At 41.8% G+C, this 26,696-nt stretch overlaps 1 protein-coding gene across 4 annotated transcripts in view; it reads right to left on the bottom strand.

Moving 5' to 3' along the window:
- NRF1 (nuclear respiratory factor 1) overlaps positions 1 to 26,696 on the bottom strand; it is a 121,644-nt gene that overhangs the window by 25,353 nt on the left and 69,595 nt on the right. For all 4 annotated transcript variants that reach the window (XM_053925963.1, XM_045191086.3, XM_045191085.3 and 1 more), the window contains exons 6-10: positions 16,301 to 16,459; positions 14,396 to 14,593; positions 13,672 to 13,773; positions 7,709 to 7,866; positions 35 to 159 (exon numbers count right to left, since the gene is read on the bottom strand). In XM_053925963.1, coding sequence (XP_053781938.1) covers positions 35 to 159; positions 7,709 to 7,866; positions 13,672 to 13,773; positions 14,396 to 14,593; positions 16,301 to 16,459 — 742 coding nt within the window. The remainder of the gene's footprint in view (positions 1 to 34; positions 160 to 7,708; positions 7,867 to 13,671; positions 13,774 to 14,395; positions 14,594 to 16,300; positions 16,460 to 26,696) is intronic.

Here is a 26,696-nt window from a genome sequence, read left to right as displayed (position 1 = left end):
GAAGAAGTTCAATAAAATATTTATGCTCTCTTACCATTAGCATCTTGGACTCCAGTAAGTGCTCCAACAGCTGCTGCGGTTTCCCCAGACAGGACGATCTGTCCCCCTCCTTGCAAGGTGGCTTCGGCCAGTGTGGCGACAGCATGGGCGGCAGCTTCACTGCAGGTACAGAAAGGAGAGAGGGGAACGTGCAGGTTGAATACAGACAGCACTGCAGCGAGAGAAGCCATCCCGACGACCCCTCCCGGGGTCTCTCCATGGACCCCGTGGTCACGAGTCCACCAGTAAACACAGGATCCCAGCGCCACTGAGAGAGCCAGACTAATGTTTAAATGGTAATAAGAAGGGCCAGAGAAATCCCAAGCCTTCCCTATTTATGAAGCTACGAGAGTTTTTTAAACCTAGAAAATGGGTGTGTGAGGACAGAAAAGTCTCCTCTTTATCAAGATCAATAATCGAGTGCTCGTGAGCCTAGAGCCTGCTGCCAAGGCAAGGTGTCCTTTCTTACTTCTCTCTTTCCAGTAACACAAGGCAGGCCCCCGGCAACTGCCCATTTACAGGCAAGGGTGAGGGATAATATGAGGAGTCAGCAACCTGGATTTGCTATTCAATTAATATTAAATAATAATTTGGTTTATATCCAAGATTTCAAATACAAAGTAGTGGCTGACTACTACTTTGCGAAGTCCAACTCTTCCCTCTGCCTCACTGTACATGCAGGCAGCGCTAAACTAAGACTTAAAATTTAAAATATCACTAAGTCCAAACTCTTCGACTCTAGAGACAATAAAAATAATACAGCTCCCTTCGCTGCAAAGCAAACACTGTAGAATACAGAGACATTAACCACGCGTCTAGTGAGCAGTACTCCAGCGGTTTGTGTCCCACTTTGCTTTCTTTTCCTTACTATATGCTTTCAGTCTATGCGCGATGGCCAATTTATATTGATTTTATGATGCTACAAACTATAAAATGTGTGATTTTATGTGTCACTAAGGAAGAAAAGAGAAATTCCTGACAATTGTAATTGTAAGATAATTTACTACCCAAATTTCAGAGCTGTTAAAATGTGAAGGGAAAAAACCCAAATTCAGCAGGTCGTCTCCTGGGAAAGTCTCAGGTGCCACACTTCTCAGTTACTGAGGAAGCACGGAAAGTGGGCGTATCAAAGGAGGGGTTGGTGTCACTTCGTTTAGCAGAGGTGGACACAGTCCTGGGCTTGACACCAAATAATCCAGTTGATTCAGCTTCGCTCTGAAGGGGCAGACTTTGCCCTAACTGGGCAGCCGCCTCCTGAGCTGTAGGTGGGGGTGGGCGGGGGGAGTGGACTGCTTAGCGTAAACAAGTCATGACTGTGGGCAGAGCAACATGTGCGAAACTCAGTGCTGTCACTTTTGTCTAAGAAAGTCATCAGACAAGTAAAGCCTCTGCCATCATCATCCCCCTGGGGAAGACTTCTTGGTCACTTTTAAGGGTTCTAAGAAACAGTAAAAGAAACCCAATGAATGGAAAAGTCTCATTAAAAAGAAAATTCTGCCCTTCTTACTAACTTGAGTTGCTTTTTAAATTTTTATGTCTTTGCATTTAAAAATGTTATTTTTCTCTAATAATAAAATGCATGTAGGAAACTTGTAAGTTTCATTAGGTACAAAAAAATTAAAACTATACAGAGATAACAGTGTTTCCTTTTCATCTTTTGAGATTTTGTTTTAATCTTCACCAGAGGACATTTTTTTACTGATTTTAGTGTGAGAGAGGAAGAGATGGAGAAATGAGAGAGAGAGAGAGAGAGAGATGTGAGAGAGAGAGAACGAGACAGGCAGGCAGGCAGGCAGGCAGACACTGGTGTCAGAAACACCGATTGCTTGCCTCCCATATTTGCTCCGACTGGGGAATTAAACCTGCAACCCACGTATGTGCCCTGACCGGGGATCGAACCCACACCCACTTGTTGTACAGGATGACACCCAAACCATCTGAGACACTAGCCAGGGCTTTCCTTCACTTAAACACAACTTTAAACAGATAGTAACCAGAATCATACCACACATCCAGTTTCACAGTCTGTTTTTTTTTCACCTAACACTGACCCCATGTAAACAGTTTTTGATATTTATTCAAAATAATAAATTAAATGCAAAAGTCCTGAAATTGACCTTTTGAAGTCCTTTAGCTATGGCAACTTTTACATGGATTTAGAGCCCAAGGGGAGCCATGGTCTGGAGTTGCTACTAAGACTACTCCACACTTTACATGGTAGATTTTAATTTCAAAGTGCTTCATAAACATCAGAGATAGTACAATGAAGTAGTACGCCTTGGCTGGGTGGCTCAGTTGGTTAGTGTCACCCCGTACACCAAAAGGTTGTGGGTTTGATCCCCGGTCAGGGCACGTACAGGAGGCAACCAATTAATGTTTCTCTTTCACATCAATGTTTCTCTCTGCCTCCTTCCTCTTTCTCGGAGAGCAATGAAAAGGAAAATGTTCTTGGGTGAGGATTAAAAAAAATGATTATTTAGTATCTAGATCCTTAATTTTTAATATTTTTCTAAAAAACTTGTGTCAAATAATACTACCATCCAATTTTACATTATTAGCACTCTGGCCTGAGCCTCAGGGAAAGCAGAAAAGTATATTCCCTGGAAGAAGCTGCAGCTCTGTGGTACCGTGAAGAAGGTAGCTGCAGATAAGAACTGTCTGTATGGAAATAGGACCTTTGTTCACAGGGTACCTCAGCCGCTGCTCCCTGCCCAGTGTTCAATCGTATGTTACAATGCTCCCGTTTCACGACCATCAGAGGCAACGCCCTGCCACCCTTGTGCACCCTGGACGCACGCTGTTCGCGTGGAAGTGCACAGGCAATGATGGGGAGGGCGCTACCCAAGACCTGACACGAATGTCTACCTGTAGCCAATTACACCTATTTTATTTTGCCAGAATATTTATTTATTTGGCTTTAAATATTTAAAGTCATTTTCTTTAATACCTTCCTAAAATACGTTAACGTAGGCATGCTCTCCCTCTCAGGAGCACGCACAGGAGCCCTTCTTCCCCAACAGGTATGCACCTTCACTTTCTCTCCTAAACTCTAAGGGTCCCACGAGACTTGCAGCCAGGGGAGCAGTGGGCAGCGGCAGCCTGTCCCGGGCTTACCCCCTGAACCTGCCTGCAAGGCCCCCTTTTCTCTGCTGCTTCAGTAAGCCAACAACGGCCCGTCTTGGCTCGCGTCTGTCACTGACTTTTACTTCTCACTAGGCCAAAGCAGCCCTGCCTAGGCTCTCCTATTGCTGCTTCTATCTAAAGTCCTTCCTTGTTTCACTTCCCCCAGCTTTAATGAACGTGTTCTCAAAAAAAAAGTTAACGTGAAAGAAAAGGTGTGAACGACCAAGCACCCGAGCAATCCGGATGCCAGGGAAGAGGGGTACGGTGGGGATGACAGGTTGGCGAGGTTAGTTTTCTCCTCCCGTCAGGAGCCAGAGGCAAAGCAGCGGTGGGTGGGTGTTTTACTCGGGGCACAAAGACAGTGGTGACTCCCGTGGTCAGCAGGCCCGGTTCCAAATCCATTTTGAACACTTACACTGGACTTCATAAAAAATGATCAAACTACAGCACTAGAAAAAGATTACCTTCACTTAAAAGGTGAACAGGGAGTAATATGTCCTTAAGCTACTACATCACAACTTTGACAAAAGTCATCTCCCAACCAGCTACAAATGAGAACTTTTTTTCAACTTCCCATTTGCAAGTGTCCAACCTTATCCACAGGACAAAGCAGCCGCCGCACAGTCCCTGCCCTCCACTTCCAGGGAGGGTGTCTGATCCGGGCTGCCCATCCCATTTTACTGGCAAATAAATAGCAGTCCATATATTAAAGCTACATTTTGTTTTAATAATATCTCTAATTTTAATTCAATACTATGTCCATTTAAATAAATAGTAATTTTTTTCTTTGAAAATACGACTCGGTTCTCTTTTAAGTAGTTTCTCCACACCGAAAGAACAGCAACTCTAAATTCCTTGGGAAGAGGAATCAGCTTGAGCATACGCTCCCCACAGCGCCGAGCCGCAGCACCGCACACAGCAGGCCCAGCAAAAACTGCCTCTGTGTCAACAACACGGCAGATTTCCAGCAGGGCAACTGCAGAGCCAGTCGTCAAATGTTTCTCGTGTGTCTCTATCTGCAAGGATTGTACGGACTTTGCAGAATGACCTGTGTAATAGGGAATATAAGTCTAGGACAGCTTACCCAACAAACTGAAACTTAAAATTAATAGTGATTAATTTTAAATTAATCACTATTAATTTTAAGTTTCACTATTAATCACTATTAATCGCAACAGCCCAATGGTTCCTCTTCCTTTCCTCTCTGGTTGTTCAGGCTGAATAGCTCTACTTTTCCTTCTTCTTTTTCTTTTTGGAGCTGTGATGATCTGTTCTTTACTTGTTTACTTTGATTTTCTCTCCATTTCCTCCCTAAAAGTGCTGATTTATTATGTATTTGGAAAATAGTAATTATTTTTTTTATTGCCTTTAGAGAGAGAGGATGGAAGAGAAGGAAGAGGGAGAAACATAGACCGGTTGCCTTCTTGTACGTGCCTTCACCGGGGACCGAACCTGCAACCAGGGTATATGCCCCGACCAGGAACCAAACCTGCCACAATTTGGTTTACAGGATGACGCTCCAACCAACTGAGCCACACTGGCCAGGGCTATTTTGAAAAGAATTAAAATTCAACTAGTTTCCAGGTATTTTAATGAAAATTTCTCCACAGCCTCTCTGGCTTATTATAACGCCAGGGTGGGCTAAAGGCTGTCTGAGCCCAGGGTCCTTGTTCTGACTTGCTATACAAAACTCTTTTAACATCATGGTTGAAAAACAGGTCTGTCCTGCATCTGTCCTGATCTCCTTTGCACATCTAATACATGAAGGCGCCCTTCTGCCTTCTTCCCACCTGTCACTCCATGTAGCTCGCCTCTCTTCTCACTCTGCGCCCACATCTGCTGTTTACAGTGCAGCAGAGGTGCAGGTGATTATTAGAGAGCCATGCTTGTCCCATCTGCCCCTGAAACACAGGTTGGAAGGGAGCAGCTCTATGAAATCACTTTGTTACCATAGGAACAAAGACCGGATTTCTTAGTGTATTTTTCAGTAAGATGACTTCCAGCAACAAACTCTGTGGAGGCTGGGAATTCGTCTCATCCCACACAGAAGCAAACACCGAGGCTTGTGTCTTAAGTCTAATCCTCCTGCTATTAGACAGTGAGTTACCTCTCTTAGAATCAGAAAGCCCCTGGTGTTCCCCTAACAGCCTGCTATAGTCTAGTCTTCCGTTTCTTCACTCCCAGCGAAGGCTGCAACACACCATCCCCAGCGCTCACAGGGGCGTTGAGCTACTTGATTGCAAAGAGATTTCAACATCTCCCTACTCCTCCTACATGCCACACTGAACCACATTCTCCTTCCTTTAGAGTAAACACTCCAGCCACCTCAGCTGCATCTGAGTTGGCTAACAAGCCCTCAGGGGAAACCATTACCCTCACTGCCTTTAGAAATAAGCCCTGGTCCTTGCACTGAAGGGAGCCAGAATGCGCCTCATATTTTCCACACTGTACAGGGCTCCCAGGATACTCACACTTCACTGGAATATCCAAAGCGCTGGCCCAATGAAATCAAGTTTTGCTGGTCTTTACTGGTGGCCAGTTAGGCCCCATGCTACAGGAAGGAGTTACTGGGCTACAGAGGGGGAGGTTCTCACTCCAGCCATGGCTTTCCGGAAGTTTATCTGTGCATCGTCTCTCAAAGGAAAGAGTGCGATTGGGCCAAGTGTGAGGAAGAAAACAAGACTTTCGTGTTACTGAAAAGCACATTGGTTCAGTGGGCTAAGAAAAAAGTTTCAATTCCAGGTCACTCACAGACCACGGGCAACTCTGCAAGGACAAGTGGGTGTGTGTTACAGTTTTCTGTACCTAATCAACCTCCAAGTCCTGGCCACACTTCCTTTAAATCAGTCCTGAAGTGCTAATTACAGCCTGAACACTTTGCTGAGAGTTTTATATACATGAGCTCATCAAATCTTCTTGGTTCTATGCAATGAAATCATTCTTATTGTAACTACGAGGAGACCAAACAAAACTCAGGAGTTAAATTTCTCTAGATCAAATGGCTAGTAAGTGGCAGAGCTGGGATTCAGACCTGAATCGATGGGACTCCTAACCTTCCTCAGCCACCTCACTGTCCAGCCTCCTGGAAAGCATTTGAACATAAGCCTATCAAGTCTCTCTCACAACCAATCTGAACTTCAGCTGATTTTTATATTTTGGAGGAGGGATCCCCCCGCTCTGAATTCCTATGATGTTCACAATTCAAGAGTGAATTACACTCCGAGTAACACCGCTCACTATTTAAGTACTGTATTTTTCGGATTATATGATGCACCGGACTATAAGACGCGCCTAGGTTGTAGAGGAGGAAAATAGGAAAAAAAAATTTGAAGCAAAAAATGTGGTCCTGCTCCTGCCTCCTGTGACCCCACTCCACCGCCCCCCTGCCCGCCCCCGCACCAGGTAAGCTACATTCGGACTATAAGACGCACCCCCATTTCCTCCCAAATTTGGGAGGGGGTGCGTCTTATAGTCCGAAAAATAGGGTAATATTGTTTTACTTAAATCAGTCTTCCCAATAGTACGGCTTCACTGAGGGCTGACATTGTATGTGAGAGCACTCTTCACCTACAGCCTGACCTAGCAGAGCGCCGGGACGTTGCAAGAGTTCAGTGACTACAGCTGCTGTACAGGTGGTGGCCGTGCTACCACATGCCAGGAGCTGATCTCAGGGCCTTACACGCACTGACGTCCAGTTCTCACAGCGTCCTATAAGGTAGGCACTGGTATTACCCCATCTGACCGAAGAGGAAAGCCCGGGCACTGGGTTCAAGTCGGTTACCCCATCTCAAACAGAGCGAGGGTTCAAACCCAGGTAGTCTGGCTTCAAGACCCACACTCTTAACTATTAGTTAAAATGCCTGAGTCCAGCAATGAATAAAAAGAGTGACATGGAATGTTAACAACCAGTAGAAGGAACCAAGCAGGGAACAAGACAATTTCGTTTCGGAAACTACCCGTTACTGGCGGCATCCCATTCTGTAGCACCCTTCCTAAACATATCTAAAGAAAAAAATCAATTATTTTCCCCAGCAACAAACTTATTTTAAGTCACTGATAAGCAAGGAAAACACATTTCCTGAAAAGTCAGTAAAATCAGCTTTCAACCAGCTAAAACATGGATTAATACCCCTAACAAAAACCAGTCTCTTTTGTAGGGTAAAAGGAAAATCAATCCCGAAGCATCTTGATTTGTTATTAATTATATCCTTTAGATGCTTTGAAAAAAACAAAGTACTCAAACCTTGCTGCTCTTGGTCTATTAATAGGCACAGAATGGGATAAGGCAAAAGGGACCGGTGCCTGTCCCTGGACCAGCAGGCTTGAGCTAGAAGTCAGAAAAGCTGGATTGGTTGCTGGGGAGTGGTGGGGTGGGGTGGGAATGGGGTGGATGAGAGCCAATGAGAAGTCAACTTACAATATCCTATGCGCTAAGAGTACTAAGCTCCAACTGCCAACTGTGACAAACTGAGGCACAACATCTCTCTACAACCGGTATGGAGGACAGTCCGCCATCCTCACTTATTCTCCCCACCCCTGCCTCCACCTGTTGAGTGCCATGGTGACTGTAGCTCCCTGCTGCATCTCCTGAGAAGCTGCCACTGCAGCCTCTGCCAGTGACGCCACTGCCTGGGTGGCCTCGGACGCTTGCGTCGTCTGGATGGTCATCTCACCTCCTTGTAACGTGGCCCAATTTTGTTCCACCTGAAGCAGAGAGGACAGGATGGTAAAGAATCAAAGTCAAAAAAAGATTATGAAGTTTAAGTCATTTTTTAAAATAAATTGCTATGTGCTCAGCCAAATATATACACTTTTAAATTAACATGGCTGACAACGTACAGAACAGGGATTAAGTATGCTATCTTTTGTGTGAAGGGGGGAGTTACAATATATATTTGAACTTGTCTGTATTTGCATAAAGAAATTCTGGAAGAAACCATTGAAAATATTTTCCTTAGTTTGTGAGTTGAGGTGGGGTGGGGCGCATGGGGCTGTGGGAATAGCTTAAGTAGGAGACAGAAAGCAAGATTTTCCACTGTATACTTTTAAATGATTTTTGAAATAGCTGAGCCTTATCAATTTGTTACCTATTCAATAATTTTCGTTTAGACCATAAATGTAATTAAAAAAAAATTCAAACTGTACCAAAGGGAATATTATGCCAATACTCTAACCCTTTGCCCAAAGGCCCCTACTGTTACCTATTTTTTCTCTCTACGTAAAGTACAAGCATATTTACATTCACGCATTCCTACTTCCCCCTTTCTACTCCTTTCTTTTAGAAAAGAAAAATGGCAGGATATTCTACATATCCTCTTGTACCTTGCTTTGTTTTTTTCACAAATAATACGCCTTTTAAACGATTCCATTGGGGAACACGTAAGACTACTTCATTCATTCAGGATTCATAGTAACGGCTGAACAGCCTTGTATTATATAGATACATCATGATTTATTTAACCAGCCATCTTTTAATGGGCATTAAGGTAGTTCCCAGTCTTTTGCTATTATAAACAGTACTGTGGTGAATAGCCACAAATACTACTCTGTATATTTTATATGAGTGTATTTACAGAGTAAATTCCTAGAGGTGAAGTTGTATATCAAAGTGGTTCTGTATTTTTCTTTTTGGTGGAAACTGCCAAATTCAGTTAAGTAGTTTAATGTAGCAAAATCTGTTTTCCTTTTCGCGAGGAGTCAGAATGTGAAGAAACAAAACGCGCTGTCTGGCGACAGCAGCCCAGAGCTGAGCTGTGCTAGATGTAGCACAGGTTTCTCAACAGTGCTCTAGCAGCACGTGGAGCAGACAGCCCTCTGTTGCAGGAGGCTGTCCTAGGCACTGCAGATGTTTAGCAGCAGCACCCCCAGCTTCTGCCCGCTAGATGACAGTCCAAGATTGCCCCGTCACGACAATCAAAAATATCTTCGGACACTGCCAAATATCCTCTTGAGGGGGGGGGGGGTGCTCCTGGTTGAGGACCAGTGACTTCAGTACAATATTTTGCATTTAGAGGCTTCTCAGTTCTGGATGTCCAAATCCTACTACTTCAGGCCATTTTGCTCAACAATCACTGGTCGATTATTCTCCTTCGGAGACAAAAAGTAGCAGGGCAGGGAAAGCAATTTCTATTTCAAAATATGGGAGGTGATAAATCAATTGGCTCAGGTAAAATATTTCTATGGACTCGAGTCCTTGGGACGTTAGCTGTGCTTATTGGAACTCCTGCTGTCCCCACTTCACATCTCTGGGGCCCGGTAAATGGTTAACTTGTGCCCACATGTTCCTGTGTCCCAAAGAAAGTGCCACAATCTCTGGGAGAGGCAGATATTTAAAATGCATCCTGCTTTGGTCCTATCACCATACTCAGATCATGACACTGCTTCTCGGAATGTTTGTTGAAAGCCTCCCAGAGGGTGAGATGCCTGTGAGCTACCTTAGTAGTGGCCCTGGGCTCTCACAGGCGTGGATTGTGTCAGCAAGCCTTCAGGGCTCAACCCCAAGAGGCAGAGACATCCTATTTCCTTCCCTTGGAGCTGCAAAGTTGCCCACTCAGGAACTCAAACAATGCCACTTTACGGGCAGGTTACATCACCAATTTGTAGATGCCCAGTGATTCCACTCAAAACACCAGCGCAAGCTGGCCAGCCCTGTCATCTTTTGCCGTTAACAGTCTTCCTCTTTCTAGAGCTGTCCCTTGATATTTTTGCCCATCCCACTACTGAGCTGGCCCGGGGCAGCTCTCCCAAGTACTTTATACTCCAATGGCAGCAACTTAATACATAGACATTTAATTTTTAAAAATATTTATTGATTTTAGAGAGAGAGCACTCAAGAAAGAGAAGCATCTATTTATTGTTCCACTTATTGATGTGTTCATTGGTTCCTTCTTGTTTGTGCCCTGCCTGGGGATCGAATCCCCCACAACCTTGGCATATTGGGACAATGCTCTAACCAACTGAGCTACCCCCAGTCAGGGCCTAAGATACAGACATTTAGTTACAACTATATATGTAGTGAAAATGGCATTAAAATGTTGCCATATACAGTATACTTTAAGGAAGTTAAATTATAGTCATGAAAGATTAATGGTTGTTGGTAAAGGGTGGAAAGGAAGTAGGAAAAGAATCAGACAAAGAGGTTTCTGTTAAAAAAAAAATGGCAGGTGATAAATCAGCTTAGGTATTAACACTTCTTTGGAATTCCTATTTTTGAGTTTCAGTGCTTTGGTTGTATTTGCTTGGGCTCCTGTGGCTCCCCCTTTCCATCTGTGCGGTTATCTACTCCTGGATGTCACCATGTCCCAGAGAAGAGCCACAAGCCCTAGGAGGAAAAGCTATTCAGAAGATGTATAGTTAGCGTCTATGCTTTTCTGAAAGAGACCAACTACAGTGAGGGCCTGTAAACTGTGGCCACTCTCATCCCCCCTGTAGCTGTGGTGGGACTGCCGGCGTGCGGCTCTGCCACACTTTCACAATGGGATGCACCGCACGTGCCGCCCCTTTGATAGGAATACAACTCCCAGCCTTCCAGCCTTTCTTCCTGTCCATCCTTCTAGTGGCTGAGCTCAGGGGAGACCGAAGGCGCCCAGATGACACCACTCCCCTGCCGCCCAAGGTTCAGTGCCTCTCCTTCATGTCCCACAGCCCCCTGGGCTTGCTTCTACAGGATCCTTATCCGCTGCCGTTGTCCTGTGGTGTGTTTTTCTCTACTATCCACCTGTGTGCTCCTGAAGAGCAAGGGCAGTCTTTATTTTTCTGCATCTATAGTGCCTGGCAAAGAAAGTGTGTGCTGAATGGATACACGAGGAACACAGTCCTTTATTAATATTTAACTACTTGTTTTTTAGCCTACTTGTATTTCAGATAAATTGATATTCATTAAAAAACCCACCTACAATAAGTTGTGCTACTTCAAATCTGTTACATGTGTTAACAGTTCAGTTTAAAATTCATGTCTCTAATGTTTTTCCTTCTAACAGACACTTCAACCAAAAACTTTGGTTTTTCCTTCTAACAGAATTTTCTGACACTTAATGCGATTAAACCACCAATACGTCTTAATCATACAACAGAATAAATTCTCAAATTCATTTGTATTTATAAATATGCCATCAAAACTGAAAGTGTATAAATATTTTGAAATCAACATACATAGTTTATTTCATATTATTTTGAAATTCTTTGTTTACTTTGAAAGGCCTACGTACCTTGTTCTGTGTCCTTAGTTAGTTTTAGGCTGCCTAGGGTTAGGGACTGTTGTTTGGATTTGGGAGACCATATTTCACCAGAAGAGACAAGCCCCCAAACAACCCCTCCGTTGGGGCCAAGTGTGACCATGCGGAACTGACCTGACACCACGGGCAGCGTGCTCTAAGGGTACACGTTCTCGCCGGCAAGGCCGTGTAATGACACGACCTTGCAGCCTCTAAAAGTATGGGTATCATTTACTTTTGTAAAGTACTTCCGTTTTTTGGGAGAAAAGATGCTAAATACAAGGCAGTACACGTTTTTACTGAGTCACCTGATGTCATGTTTCATCGGCTCGGTGTGGTCTTATTTGCCTCAAGTCAGTGAGATGTTTTAACTAATTACAGTTCTTATGGCTCAAAACTAAAATGCTAACAACCATGTCAACATCTAAGAGAAACCAGAAGGCAAATAGAATTATACTACGAAATCTAAAATGTTCTGTATCTTTCTGAGATAAATCTATGCTTCTCTTCACATCTTTTTTGTTTTAATGGAAGTGTGGGAAGTTAGAATTTTTTTTAATTTGACTGATTTTGGGTATCATATTTTCCATGAACTTTTGAATACATTAACTACCTTTGAATATGCGAAGTTATTTAGTAAAGTGGGTTTTAAAGAATTAGATTCTAGAGAAGTATGTAAGAAACACAAAGTTACTTTCTTTAAAAAGTACCATGAAACATTCAGTAGGGAGATACAATCTGTTAACTTTGACCAAGTCAAAAAGTAACAAATCTTATAAATGTACTCACCGAGGTCTTCTCCACCTCTTTTTTTTTTTTTTACATTTACTTATTTGCTTATTTATTTAAATTCTATTTTTTCCCATCACCAGTTAGTCCCCTTATCCTCCCCTCCCCTCCACAATCACCACACTTGCTCAAGTCCATGAGTCCTTTTTCCTCTGTGCTCGATCCCTCCCCCTCAGCTGTCCTCCTCTACCTCTTTCACACGTCAAGGAGTGTCCTTCAGTTTTAGTGTTTGGGAACTGATGAATTTCCCCTGTAGCTGATTCAGACTCCTTCATAATGTTTACAGATTTATGAACGTAGATATCCTGTTGTCCTTTCCCTCTCTACACTGAAAAACCAGAGCTAGTTCCTGCCCCAAACCTTCCCAGATTCCCTAGCTGTTAACATTCTCTCCTGAAAGCAGAGGCCACTCTGCAGCGTCACTTATAGCCGGGACCACAGTTCATCTATGCGGCCATTTCTCACCCCCACCAGACAGAGGCTCCTTTGACGCAGGATTCCTGTGTAAGTCAACACATCGGTTGCATTGTGCCAGGGGCTCAGTAAGTGCTGGCTGACTGAGGAGCTCAGCTGTGTTTCTCCTCATCGCACTAGCCACTAGCCCTTCACCAGGTCTCTCCCCTTCTTGAAATACACAAACAAAAGTAACTCTGGGCTGTTCTAAGTACAGATGCTCCGTGGTTTTGAACAAGACTGAGATAATTTTAGTTTTATTTCCGACACTTCTCTTTGACACGTGTTGGCTATTTTGGCTATTTTTCAAACTGCAGGAATACAGCATGCTCTAGGGAAAAAGCCCCCAGTGACTTAATGAACCCTTTCTAAACCTCACTGATGGCTCAGAGCTCAGACCCTGGACAACGCGTTACCCAGTTTTAACACTTACCCTGGGACTCTGGGCACGTCTCCTAAACTCTCTGTGTCTCAGCTTTCTCATCTATGAAGTAAAGGTGGCAGGAGAGCCTGTGCTTCATAGGGTTGAGTACCTAGTTTACCAAGTACTCCATAGAGGTTAACACCCCACGATTACCTCGATTTTGGTAGGGAAGGATTTTCTTGTGAAGCCTTTTGAAATTCATGTTTAAAATGTAATAGATTATATCTACTGATTTACAAATATATTTATCCCTTCAAAGAATGCTTTTTAAGTCGGCTCTACTTTTAATGATCTAATTTTTTTCCATAAAGTCCCAAGATTAAATTCTTTGGGATTCACAGCATAAAAGTATCAAATGGATAATCCCTTTTTATAGTACATTATACAAAATGATATATTGCAAATGTAAAATTGTAAATTCCTAACAGTTAGGTCTAAATCATAAAGATCCATGAATTTCACCTGCTACAGTTAATAAACATGAGATAAAATATGCTTTGTAAACTGTGTAAATAAAATAATGCTACAATGTGTAGGCTACTTACAATCTCTTCACCTCTAGACCCTCACTCCCCCCTCAACTATACATTCAAGCACTTAAGCAGATGCAGACAGAATCCTCTTTCTTACCTCTCCATCTGCCACAGCAGAGTAATTCACTTGGGCAACCGTGACTGTGGTGGGCAGTTCTGAAGCATCAGCCAATGTGGCTACCGTTGCCCCTGTACCAACCTAAAGAAATATACGGATGGCGATGAAGTGTCAGTGGATGAATCCTTCTCCTTCTCCTTTACTCAGAGGTTAAGATTCATTTAGTCCCAAATTTAGCACAAATCATGAGTAATATGCTTTGTAATGTGAAATGAGTGATAAAGTCGTATCTCAGGCACATGAGTTTCAGAGTTTTACTTCAACCAACTAAGTCAGTATTAGAAGCTATCACACTTTACCACCCACTGCCAGTGTCAGTCACCAACTTTTCATTCTCATTTCAAGTTGAATTTTAGAGGTTCCCTATCTGCTAAGAAATCTTGTTTTACCTCAGAAGAGGTAATACTGAAGGAATATAGCCTGGTCGTTGACAAAGTGGAATGGTTATGTTTAAAAAAACATATTTATACTGTTATTTTGGAAATGTCCAGAAAAGCTATTGATAGCTCTGTATTTGGCAATGTTTTAGCAATATTTAAAAAATAATTAAAATATTACTTAAAAATCAATTTTAGGTAGGAAGATCTTGGGGAACTATATAAGGTCATATAATCTGCATAAAGAAAACATTCTCCACGCTGAGGTGAGGTGCCCACTCACCTACCTCAGAAACCACACTCTGGTAACCACGAGGTCTACTCACCTGGATAAGTGAGACAGTGCCGTCAGGGTTACTAAAGGTCTGGACTACGGTCTGTGACGGTACAAGGTGGGCTATACTGTGCGTGGTTGTGGCCTGTGTTTGCGTTTGCTGATCCTCAAAAGCGTACAAAAGGTCCTCCCGCCCATGCTGTTTATAACAGTTTTTAACTATGGTCCGTAGTGCTTGGGTCCATGAAACCTGTCACCAAAAGACCAGAAAAGCACTTTAAGTCACAAAGAATGTTGGTTATTCAGTCCCACTATGGAATAAGCAGTTGATCATGTATCGAAACAAACCAAACCTCACACAGAGTGAATCTTAGGATTATTTCTGAAAGACTGATTCTGGCACAAAGAAACTCAGTACCAAGCGTTGGGTTGGCTAAAAAGTCCATTTAGTTTTCTTCTGTAAAATAAAAGACACAGTTTTCATGTTCACCAATAACTTTACTGATTTGGATATTTTGAGTATGTCAGCTATCTCCTGAGTGGTATAATGTTGATTGTTCTCAATTAATGTCTCTATTTGATTGCTATCAACTTCATCTGGTCTACTCGACCACGGAGCATCGTCCAGTGAGAAACCTCCAGCGCGAACTTTGCAAACCATTTTTGACACATTTGATCAGTCACAGCACCTCCTCCATACACAGCACAAATCTTTTTTGGCATTTCAGTTGTGTTTTTATCTTTCTTGAAATAATAAAAGCATAATATGTGGAAAATGTTGCATATTTTCTTCCATCTTCAATATTAAAATGGCTACACAAAAATTCACCAATTTTAATGTTTTTATTTTTAAGTGCATGCTGATATGACAGCTGTCACAATACAATCTAACAAAATTGTTTCGAATGAAGTTAAACACCTCCAAGCGCTACTACAGCCATCTCATGGAAAAATACAAACTTTTTGGCCAACCCAGTATCAACAATTCCCCTGTTTTGGATTTAAATACTTTATTTTAACCTGAGACCAACTCTTATTAATATTTTTAAGTTTACTGATTTTAAGAGAGAGAAACATCAATTTGTTGCTCCACCCATCCATGCCTTCATTGGTTGACTCTTGTACGGGGCCTGACTGGGCATCGAACCTGCAACCCTGGTGTATCAGGATGATGTTCTAACCTACTGAGCTATCCAGCCAGGGTCTGAGGACAACTTTTAACTTTTAACTGTTCTGAAATCTTTTCTCAAGATTTTTAAATTAAAATTCTCAATAAATTTCCAAGCTAACTGAAAACAAATATTCAGAAAAATGGATGATCTAGTTCAGTCTTTCTTCTTTTCTATCTGCCGACTTGGCCAACTTTATATCTAATTCCATGTTTACCGTATTTTTCAGACCATAAGATGCACCTAGGTTTTAAAGGAAAATAGGAAAAAAACTTTTGAAGCAAAAAATGTGGTAAAATATTTAATAACATAAATAACATTTCACCAATGTAAGCGTAAGCTACATTAGGACTATAAGACACACCCCCACTTTCCTCCCAAATTGGGGGGGTGGGGAGGGGTGCGTCTTATAGTCCGAAAAATAAGATATATTTTCAGCAGTGATTTTTCCTAACCAGAAATAAAGATATTTTTAGGTTTTCAAAGTGATTACTAATTTGACTGTGAGTTTCTCCAGTTTTTCCAAGCACCTCATAAAATTAAAAGTGCTCCAGAAGGCAACCATGGAGAGAGAAGTGTCAGACCACGACTCATCCCAAGTCTTTACAGCGATGGAGTGATGAATGGAAAAGGCCATCAATCTGAGAATATCAAGCTTCTTTTGGGGGACAGGTTTGACTATGACACAACTGTTTCTAGATTTCTTAGCACAACTGGAAAGACAGAAATAAAGGGGGCTGATTCAGAATGGAAAAGCAACAGGCACCTCAGGCCAGAGGAACACTCACCCTCTGCTTTTGCTCTTCTGTGCGGACATCGCTTCGGACATTTGCCCACGGGATATCTTCAGGCCACCAGATGGGCTTGCAGCTTTCTTTGCCCCAGCCTGGTTTCCCCCGACCTGTGGAGTACTTGAGCATCTCTGGAATAAATGCCCGAAGCTGGGCCTGAAAGACAAGAGTGTGGTCAGCAATAGTCTTGAAAATATCTAGGATGTGTTTGTGTCTTCCACCAAATTCTATGGCTATCATGGAATATATATATTCCTGGAGGGCCCAGAGAGTTCCAAAATGTGACTGATGAGCCCACTGTTTTCCACACATTACTACAGCTCCACGAGTGACTGAGTGAGCATTATACATATGTTGGTAAAGTAAACCTTAAGCTGTACCTCATAGACTTGTTCCTATAAGATCAAGAATACTTGCCTCCAAATTTGCTTTCTGCTTCCTAAGACACTACTGACCCTATAGTTTATCTCCCTTCTACAGCTTCCACGCATTTAAGGTGTCCAACAAAGTCACTGTGTCTCAACCTTGTTCTGGAGGTAGTAACCAGGGCAATTGGAGAAGAGAGCAATAGGAGGTCTGCAGCATGTAAATCATCATTATGCGGAGATAAAATTACTGTGTGTCTGGAAAACCCAGAGAATCAACTGAAAGACCACTATAAAAATAAGAGAACTCGGTCCTGGCCACGTGGCTCGGCTGGAGTGTTGTTCCATGCACCGAGGTTGCTGGTTCGATCCCTGGGACAAGGCACATGCCTAGGCTGTGGGTTCGGTCCCTGGCTGGGATGCATAAAGACAACCAATTGACGTTTCTCTCTCACATCAAGCAAAGGAAACATGTCCTTGGGTGAGGATTAAAAAAAAAAAATTGAGTAAGGTGCTTGGTTACAAAATGTATGAAAATAATTAGGCTTTACTTAATAAAAAGGGCAAATAGCCCTAAAATTCTAGGAAGTTTCGAGTGAGCTAGCCAATGTCTGTGAGTGTGACACAGGGAGACAGTGAAGTGTGTGTGCCCTAAAACCATGACGGACTTGGTTCAGGCTAACGCCACAAACTGAATCCAGAGCAAACAGGTGGTAAAACAGCGGCCACTGCCATTCTTTGGCTCCTGGCACAGTAACCACCTTGGGAATGTTTTAATGGCTGACCACGATTTCTGGCAAAAGAAGCAGTTTATCAAGTAAAGATCTTCCTCCCCAGACCTTCTGCTTTCCTTATACCCTGGACGTTCCAGAGATGCAGCGCTCCAGAGACAAGCCCTGGTGTCCAGCTAAGGACACGTTCACATGGTCTCTACCACTTAAGACCAAAAGGAGAGGATGACTTTAGCAATGGGTCAGACCCAAGGACATGAGCTTGTAGTTGTAAAATAGAAAAAGAAAAAACCAGAACTGGGAATATTAAAGTATTAATGAGAGATGAATGCAGCAACACTTTTATACTGAAGAGACTATTTAAAGATCAAATGTCCTTATTTAAATATTATTTTACCAGAAAATGATACAAATTGCCACATAATAGGGAATCAAGAATCCAAATCAGCAATGTTTACCTAATAAAGAAAACTATGGTTGACAGTGTTTACATCGCTAATTCTTGTGCCAAGCCTGCCATTTCACCTCTCTTTCTAAGTCCCCCCTCTCCCAGACAGTCTCCTGCCTACAGGATATGATATAATATTCTCCATGTATATTCGGCTCTGCGGCAGCAGGCAGCAGGCTAATAGAAATGTATCCATTTGCAAACCCAGGCTATCAGCTGGCTCATGAGGTCACTCCTTTAGTTATTTTAAGAAAGTGCATCTCAAAGTCATTTTTCCCTTTATCCTGGCTTCCTGGGAGCGTGTCTTTTTCTAGTCTCAGAGAAGGAAAAGGCTAAACCCTGACACACAATATTTACATTTCTTCATATAAAAAAAAAAAAACAATGGTTTTCACAGATGCAAAAACAAAATTAACTGATACCACAGATTTTATAAGTCTCCCCTACCTTTTCATCCCAGTAACAGTCTCCAAGAGGAGAGTTCTTTATGTCCACACTAAGCAGAGTCTGGAGATAATGAAATAAGAAGGCCAAACATCTCTAAACCAATAAAAGACTAAAGTGTCCAGAATCTCGCGGCTGAAAGCACGTGGCTGACAGGAGTGCTCAAATCCTGCTTGGAGCCCATATATTCTCCACCTCTGATGATTTCCTCGGCTTCTGACCCCCTGGCCACTTGCACCAATAGTTTCCCATGCTCCTCAGTTCTGGGTCACCCTGGCACCTGGCTGTGGACACCTTTTCAGCCCCTCAGTCCTGCTTTGGCTCTCTCCTCGCCCCAGGCCTTTGGCTGGGTTTCAAGAGCTCACTGGTTCCTTTAAGTGTGGGCACAGCACCAGCCTCTCTCCAACTACTTGTCTTCTCAATGTCTTTGTCTTTGCCAGGAGAACCCCACCTCCCTTCCCCAGACACCCAAGCTCAAAACGACAGCTTTACATTTTTCCTTCAACACCCACCTAGCCACTCATTGCCAGTTCCATTCTTCTTCTGTGAGATGCCTGTGGTATTCATCCCTTCTCCTCCAGTCCCACCTTCACAGCCCAAGGCTAGTGGATCCTTCTACTTGGCTTTCCTGGGGAACTCCTCACTCTTCCTCATCACACACATCCTTGGACAGGTAGGTTCCCTAAATGTTACATAGCCCCAATGCTCAAAACCCTTCAAATGGCCTTTCACTATTAACCAAACTTGACTCCTCTGTCCAACGTCTTTGGCCCCACACGATTTGGCCCCCCACTACCTCCAGTGCCCACAAATTCCCACCAGGCAGCCTTGGCCCTCTCTAGACAAGTGTCTGCACTATCTTACGAACTGCAGAGCTCATTCCCGCTTCTACGCCTTTTGCTGCGTTCCTCTCGCTGGACTTCTCGCTCATGCTGCTATTCCAGTGCGGCTGCTCGTTCCCTAGTGCTCGGCATCCTGCTCTACTCGAGCTCTACTAGACTCAAAGAGTTAACTGTGAACCTCAACTTTCTCTGAACCTTCATTTTGTCAATTGCAAAAGAATAATGACAATGGCAAATATACAAGGTCCACTGAGAGGATCAGAGATGGCCAATACTACATAGTGGCTTTGAAATAATGGCAGTTCTAGTTTCATTATTATCATTACTTCAGTTATCAGCCATCTTTTCAAATTCAAATAACCGACTTTCTGAAAATGGTTTCTAAACCCACTGTGATATGCACTAAGATGATCCTTAGTTTTTCACGGCAGGGTTAGTGGAAAAAGGCAGAAGAGGGCCTAAGGACAAGTTGGTAGATGTCCGTGTAAACATGACTGCCGACGAGAAATAAAGAATGCTAGAATCAGGAGGGAGCAAAGCAACCACCCAGGCCAATTCCTTGCCTCGAGGAAGCCAGCTATTACCAACCGACCTCAATGCACAGGTACTTCAGGTGATTTGTTCTGCTGTATCTTTGAGCATTAAAAAAAGAGTGTACAAGCAGATTACTAATGGAAATCATCGGAAAATGGAACTCAAGTGTAGCCATAATTAGAGAAAAGAGAGAACTAGGAAATCTCTCAAACATGTTTTGTGTGCTAGAAATCTCTGGATGGGAAATGTTTCAAGCTCACAGGAAGGAGAGACTAGAGGCCAATGTGAAGGCAGGAGAAACAGAAGGAACACAAAGGGAAGGTTACATCCATAGGCCAAAATCCCATTAAGATAAAAAATAGGACCAGAGTGAAATTAACTGCTGGTACAAGTTCCTATTCAGAGGCAGATCTTAGCTTTTTAAAGTACTGATTATCAACTGTACAAAACTTCTCCTCTATGGAAACAAGAGGTAAAAAGCAACTTCTAATATAAAAGTTCACTTTTCAAGTCTGTTCACTTTGGGGATGAAGGATATTAAAAATGCATAGAGATAATCTGACTTCAGTGAAAAGGGCAACTTTCTACCAGACTGTCTTTATCCTGCCCCAAGTAAACAATGCTAAGGTTAAAGGGACTATCAACAAAGGAAATGAGCTGTCCGGTGGAGAAAGAGTTAAATGATTCCTTTCCAGAATTCAGCACTGTGCTCTCATTACCAGTTGGATTAATTACTGGTCCTGGAGAGTTTTGGAAACCCAAGCTACTCAATGTGCTTGTTAAAGGAGGTTTGTCTTTAATCCGCAGGGGAGACAATCAACAGGATCAGCAAAGGTAAAGCCTACCCTCTCCGTCTGTCCTCTAATTGGGCAGCAACAAGCTTTCCAGGCCCTCATTCTGACTTCAGGGCTCTAGATGGACTTCAAGCGCCCAGCTTTGTCAGTAAGCCCACGCAAACCAGCAAAGACCACCACTCCATCCAGGGCACATTCGGTAAAGAAAAAAGATATAAAATTCATGCCAGTGGCAGTCAAAAGGAAAGATTATGTGGAAACCACATGGTTAAAAAAAAAAAAAGTTTTTCTAAAATACTAAAAAGTTTAATATGGCCCAAATGACAGTAATTCTTACTCTCCTAGCAATTTCCACTTGTAAATTCAGTCAATTCTTTGCCATCCTTTATACGTTCCCAAATGCTACGCTACTTTCGTTCTCTCTGTTCTGCCTGTACTCTGGTCCAGGGATTTTGAGACTCCTAATGTCCACCTAGGTTCAGTTACCAAGAAAAAGCCTTTCAAACCAAAATGTTTGCCAACTCCACCTCAGCCAAAGAGGTCAAAGAACATGTAATAAACGTACAGAGCAGGCAGCTGAACTCAAACCGTGTTGAAAGGTGATGTTTTCTATAGTTACAGGAAAACAGGAGTGTGGCAGAGAAGGAAAACTGGAGAATTTTCAGGCTGTGGCTTCATTATTTTTATTTAAATTATGAACTTCCAGGTTGACAGACCCAACCATAGTCAAATAAATATTTAAAGGGCATCAGGGAGCAAAAGCAAAATGATTTTTTTGCTCACTATTTGGAATTGTTTGTACCAATGAAAACGGCTTTCCTTATTAGAAACACCAATCCTATGTCCGCATTCCCTAGTAGTGCCAGCAGAAACACCAGCTTCTCTACCCCACTGTCCTGCAAGACATATTCCTATAGCAACATGGAAAGAATAACTTTGGAAGGAAAGAGAAGTTGAGAGAACGCAAGGGACAGCCAGTGAAGATACTCATTTAGAGACTCCTGTTTCAAGCCAATACTTCTGCTCCTTCCCTTCACATCCAGCAAACTATCAAACTGTCTTCCTCTCATTAATCAACTGCCTCTAAAATCCTGCCTTCTCTTTGAAAGAGTATCAGACTGGTCAATTTCTGCTAGTTTATTCCAGATGTACTCTTTTGTACAAAAATTTAAATAACATGAAGTCAAAGTCCTCTTTTCAATCCACCCTCCCCCAATCCAGTCACCTGTCCAGAGCACAAATGGTACCATATCATACACATTTTACTGTAACTCACTTTTCCCACTCAACTTATCGCCATAGAGATCTTCTCACAGCGGTACGACTAGAATAATCTCATTAAAAAATAATTGCCCAGTATTCCAAGGTACAGAATTTTCCATTTTATGTAACCATTCTGCTGATAAATATTTGGGTAGTTTACAGTGCTTGTACATACTTCCTTGTGCGTACACATGTGCAGAATGTATTTCTCAAGCATAAGAGTGGAACCGCTGGTTAACAGGGGTACGCGCACTTGACATTCTAGAAGATACTGCCCAACTGTCCTCCAAAAAGACTGCGCCAAGCGGACTCACACCAACAGTGCAGGGCAGTCCTCAGTTTCTCCCACACCCTCCCTCACACCTCATTATCGCCAAGCTTTCTTTTTTTGGCTCATGAAATGTGGGAGAAATTTTCATTACTAATGAGGTTGACAATCTTTTTATGTTTACTGATTGTTCTTTCTTTTGCAAACTGGTTAGAATGCTTTGCTTATTTTTCTCATTATCTTTTTCTTAATTTGAAGAAAATATTAAATCTGTTCTGGATATTAATTCTTTGTCATATATTTGCAAATGTTTTCCCCTGGTCTAGTTGTATCCTGAATATGAGGTGTATGAGCCTATCCCCTTCCCTTAGTATTCCTGAATATACTCTTATTTTTCACTCTACTCAGAATAAGCTATGCTCTATTTAAGAACACATCCAATTTTTTGTTACCTTTACATTCTCTTAATCTCATCCTTTCTGCCCAATATTTACAAAATGTGGAATGGCATCACATATATAAGCATTTTTTACTAATTTCAGATAGTAAAGAAACCCTACTTGGCCGACAGATCCAGGACACCGCTGTGAGGAGAGGCGGTTTCAAACTGCTACCCACGCAGTGACTCTCAAAGCTGCTTGTACAGTGGAACCACTGGGGGAGGTAAAACTACAGAAGCCTGGGTCTCATCCCCAAAGATTCTGATTTAATGGGTCTGGAGTATGGCCTGGCACTAGGATTTTTAGTTCCCCAGGTGATTCTCTTGTGCGGTCAAGACAGACGACCACTAAAATGCAATAGTTTTTATCCAGCCCTTCTTTAAAATATTTTCTGAGTGGGGGTAAAATATACATAACATAAAATTTACCATTAAAAATATTTTTTTATATCCTCACCTGAGGGCATGCTTATCGATTTTTTTAGAGAGAGGGGAAGGGAGGGAGGGAATGAGAGAGAAAAACATCAATGAGATAGAGAAACGTCAATTGGTTGGCTCCCAAACCCACAACGCAGGCATGTGTCCTGACCAGGAATTGAATTTGCGACCTTTCGGTTCACGGGATGATGCTGCAGCCAACTGAGCCACACCGGCCAGGGTGAATTTACCATTTTACTATGTACAATTCAGTGACATTAAGTACATTCATAATATTATACAAGCATCACCACTATTTCCAGAACTTACTCATCATCATCCAAAGCAGAAAAGCTGCACCCATTAAACAGTAACTCCCGATTTCTACTTTCCCCAGCCCCTGGTAACTCTATTCGACTTTCTGTCTCCATGATCTGCCCATTCTGATAGCTCATGCAAGTGAAATCACACTCTATTTGTCCTGCGTGTTTGTTTTGTTTCACTTGGCATAATGTTTCTACTCCTCGAGTAGAAGAGGCCAGACCTATGGTTTTTCAAAACAAAACAACACTCAAAAAACCTAAATTGAAAACTAATAAATGTTTTGTAAGTAAAACATGTCAAGCTCTGTGAGAACTTCTCCCTAATGAAGCGATCACTGGGCTGAAGGTTTCTGAAGGTTTCTTGGAAAACTGGGAAGAATTACTGCCCTGTTGCATCATCATTCCAAGGGAATATCGAAGCAACAAATATGGCCCCAGTGAGAGTAAGAGGAGGACAGGAAGTTCAAAGTAGGCAGAGTGAAGAGAGAAGGGAAAAAGGAGTGAATTTTAAGCAATAGTACTGAACTGGTCTTTCTAGAGATATTTCTTCTGTAATTATAATTTTTGCCTGGATCTCTTACACAAATTCCCAAAAGATGTACAACCTCCTAAGAATAAAAGAATCTTATAGGACTCAAGTGTGGTAAAAAGCAGAATTGATTTTCACTAGCAAAATCATAATTACTGTTTAAAGACTCTTTATAAAAAGTTTAAGTCCTTAAACTCCAAGGATAGTCTGGGAACCAGCAGCTTTGGCATCACCTGGGAGCTTGCTACAAGGCAGGATCCAGGTGCCACTCCAGACCTTACTGCTGCACAGCCTGCATTTAAACAAGCCAGACTCTCGGGTGACTCCCACACACACCGAGTTTGAGAAACACGATTAAGCCCATCCTCTGGTCTCTGGTCTGAAGTATTTTAGAAATTTTGCTAGCCTGGCTTGCAAAATCTCTGAAAAAGATGACTTTATCATTTATTTGTCAGTGAATTCTGGGGTTGCAGAATCAACATCAAATTAAGAGTTCTTCTGCTAAGCCTGTTTCAGCCTCTCTTACTTCTCATGTGAGGAGGCAGACAGATTGGGGAGTTCTATCTAGCCAGCACTCTTCAAGTTGCCTAGTTTTCGTTATATCACTAAAAATACTACAGAGCTATGTGTTTTATTTTTCTCACACATAAAAATAAAAAAACTTTATCAAGATCAAGATATATTAATATGAAAAACAGAAGTTTTTCAGATAAACATTTTATTTACTAATATAGATTTATACTTTCAACATAAACAAACAAACAAACAAAAAACAAAACTAAAAAGCTGCTTCCTAAAAGAATCAGGGCATTCTGTTCACACAGAACTCAAGATATTCTGTTAATGTAATTTTAATTTGTGTTAGGCGACAATTTGGATAGTTGTTAGAGTAGGTCAAAAAAATCTTTTTTTTAAAAAAGGATTTTATTTATTTACTTCTAGAAAGAGGGGAAGGGAAGAAGAGAAACATTAATCAATGTGCGAGAGATATGTTGTCTCTTCCTCACCCCCGACTTGGGGACCCTGTAACCCAGGCATGTGGTCTGACTGGGAATCAAACCAGCGACCTCTCAGTTCGCAGGCCAGTGCTCAATCCACTCAGCTACACCAGTCAGGACAAAAAAAATTCTTTTAAAACAGTAAATGTTTAGCATAGGTTACCTGACACACTCAACCTGAGTGATGTTTACAATATAGTTTTATAGGGAAGGAAGGACGGAGGGTAGAGGGAGGGAGAGAGCAGCACTGGCAATATGGACTCGACCCTAAATTCCATCTCTTGTCACTAGTTTGCTTCATAAGTTGTTTCCTTTCTTTGTGCCTCAGTTTTTTAGTATGTTATCATCTGTATCGTCCCACTTCTTTGCTGAGCAAAATAAAAATTCTATGTTTCTTAACTTTAAGTGAAAGACAAATGAGAAATGGTATATTCAGGTAATTCAAAAATTAATATAGGTAACACATATAATTAGTATTAATAATCAGTAATAAAACCTTTGTGTAATGCCTTAGTTTTCAAAGCACTTTCCCACACACTTCATTTTTTCTTCCTCTGACTCCATAACGTAGGAGGACATGTATTATTCTCACTTTCAAAAGATAAAACTGAGAAGCAGGGCTAATATAGATTAGGACTAGAATTAGTCCTAATAGTAGTCCATAGTAGAATTAGGACTAGAGATGAGATCTTCCGACTTTAATAAACCACGCTAACTTTCTAGTTTGTAAAGAATTAAAATAGTGGGATGTGTAACACTAGAACTACCGGTATACTGAATTTAATTTACTCTCTTTAGATGATTCAGAACTCACCTGAGGATCATTTATAGAATTATATTTGTACGTTAGGGTTATCAATATAAACATGTTCGATGCAGACACAATTAATAGAGCTGTCCGCTTAGCCCCAGTCCAACTCCACTGCAGCGCGCTTTGACAGCGCTGGAGCCCCGCCACTGCAAACAAGTCGTGAGTTACCCACATGGTCTGAACGCTAAAATTATTGTCCAGTGAAACTTACTTTGTTCTTTATGGCTAGAGACCATATCTGAGCTCTGCTTTCTTGACTGTTAAATAGGAATTACATATATACTTGGAGGACAAGGATTAAAGAAGATACTCCTGTAACGAACTTAACAGTGTGTCTTTCAACACACAGTGGCTATAGAATTGAAAAATAAGAGGCAGAAAGAGCTGCCAACATCTTCCCCTGAACATAAAGTAGTCTTTTCACAAAACAAAGCAGAAACATCATCAAACCTGCACTTCAAAAAATTCAAGTTAAATTTTAAATATGATTTTTTTTGTTTCTATAGTTATAAAAGCTTATTATGGTTATAATTCAGGCTTATTCGACCAAAAAATTGAAATTTACCCAAAACACACCATGCACAATTACTGTTATTACTTTGGTGTACATCCCTCTGAAGTTGTACATAATCTCACACACGTGCAGAGGTAAATTTTGTGCGCATGTTTTAAACAAATGAGATCGATTAACTCAATTCTGTATTTTCTTAAAAAAAAAGTCTAGTTCCCCTCCAAATAAAAATAATAAAGCCCTAAGCCCCTCATTCGAGTACAAAAGAAATGTTATTTTACAACCCGTTTTTAACTTAATATACTGCAAGTGTAAGTCCATTGCAATACAGAGCAAATAACCATTTTTAGTGTCTAACATTTCCCTGAACGTAAACCTCTAAGCTCTTTTGAGTGAAGTTGCTCTTCTTTCCATGTAAGTTCTAAGGACAGCTACTATAATTTATTCAATCCCACTGTCTCTGGATTCTTCTATTGTAAATTACAATGCCGTGAACATACTCTTTGCTTACCATTTTAAGTTGTGACATGCACTGGCAACCTGCCCTCTGGAAAACTTGTAGCAAAGTACATTCCTATTGACGGTGCATTAAAGTGCTTGTACTCCCACCTCCTTGTCTACTAGGTTTGGTTTGGGAAAAAACCCCGATTTTACCACCATTAATAAAGAAATAGAG

The sequence above is a fragment of the Desmodus rotundus genome, chromosome 6 (genome assembly GCF_022682495.2).
Source record: "Desmodus rotundus isolate HL8 chromosome 6, HLdesRot8A.1, whole genome shotgun sequence".
NCBI lineage: Eukaryota > Metazoa > Chordata > Mammalia > Chiroptera > Phyllostomidae > Desmodus > Desmodus rotundus.
Note: the sequence above shows the minus strand (reverse complement) of the source record. Positions and strands in the feature narration are given on the sequence as shown.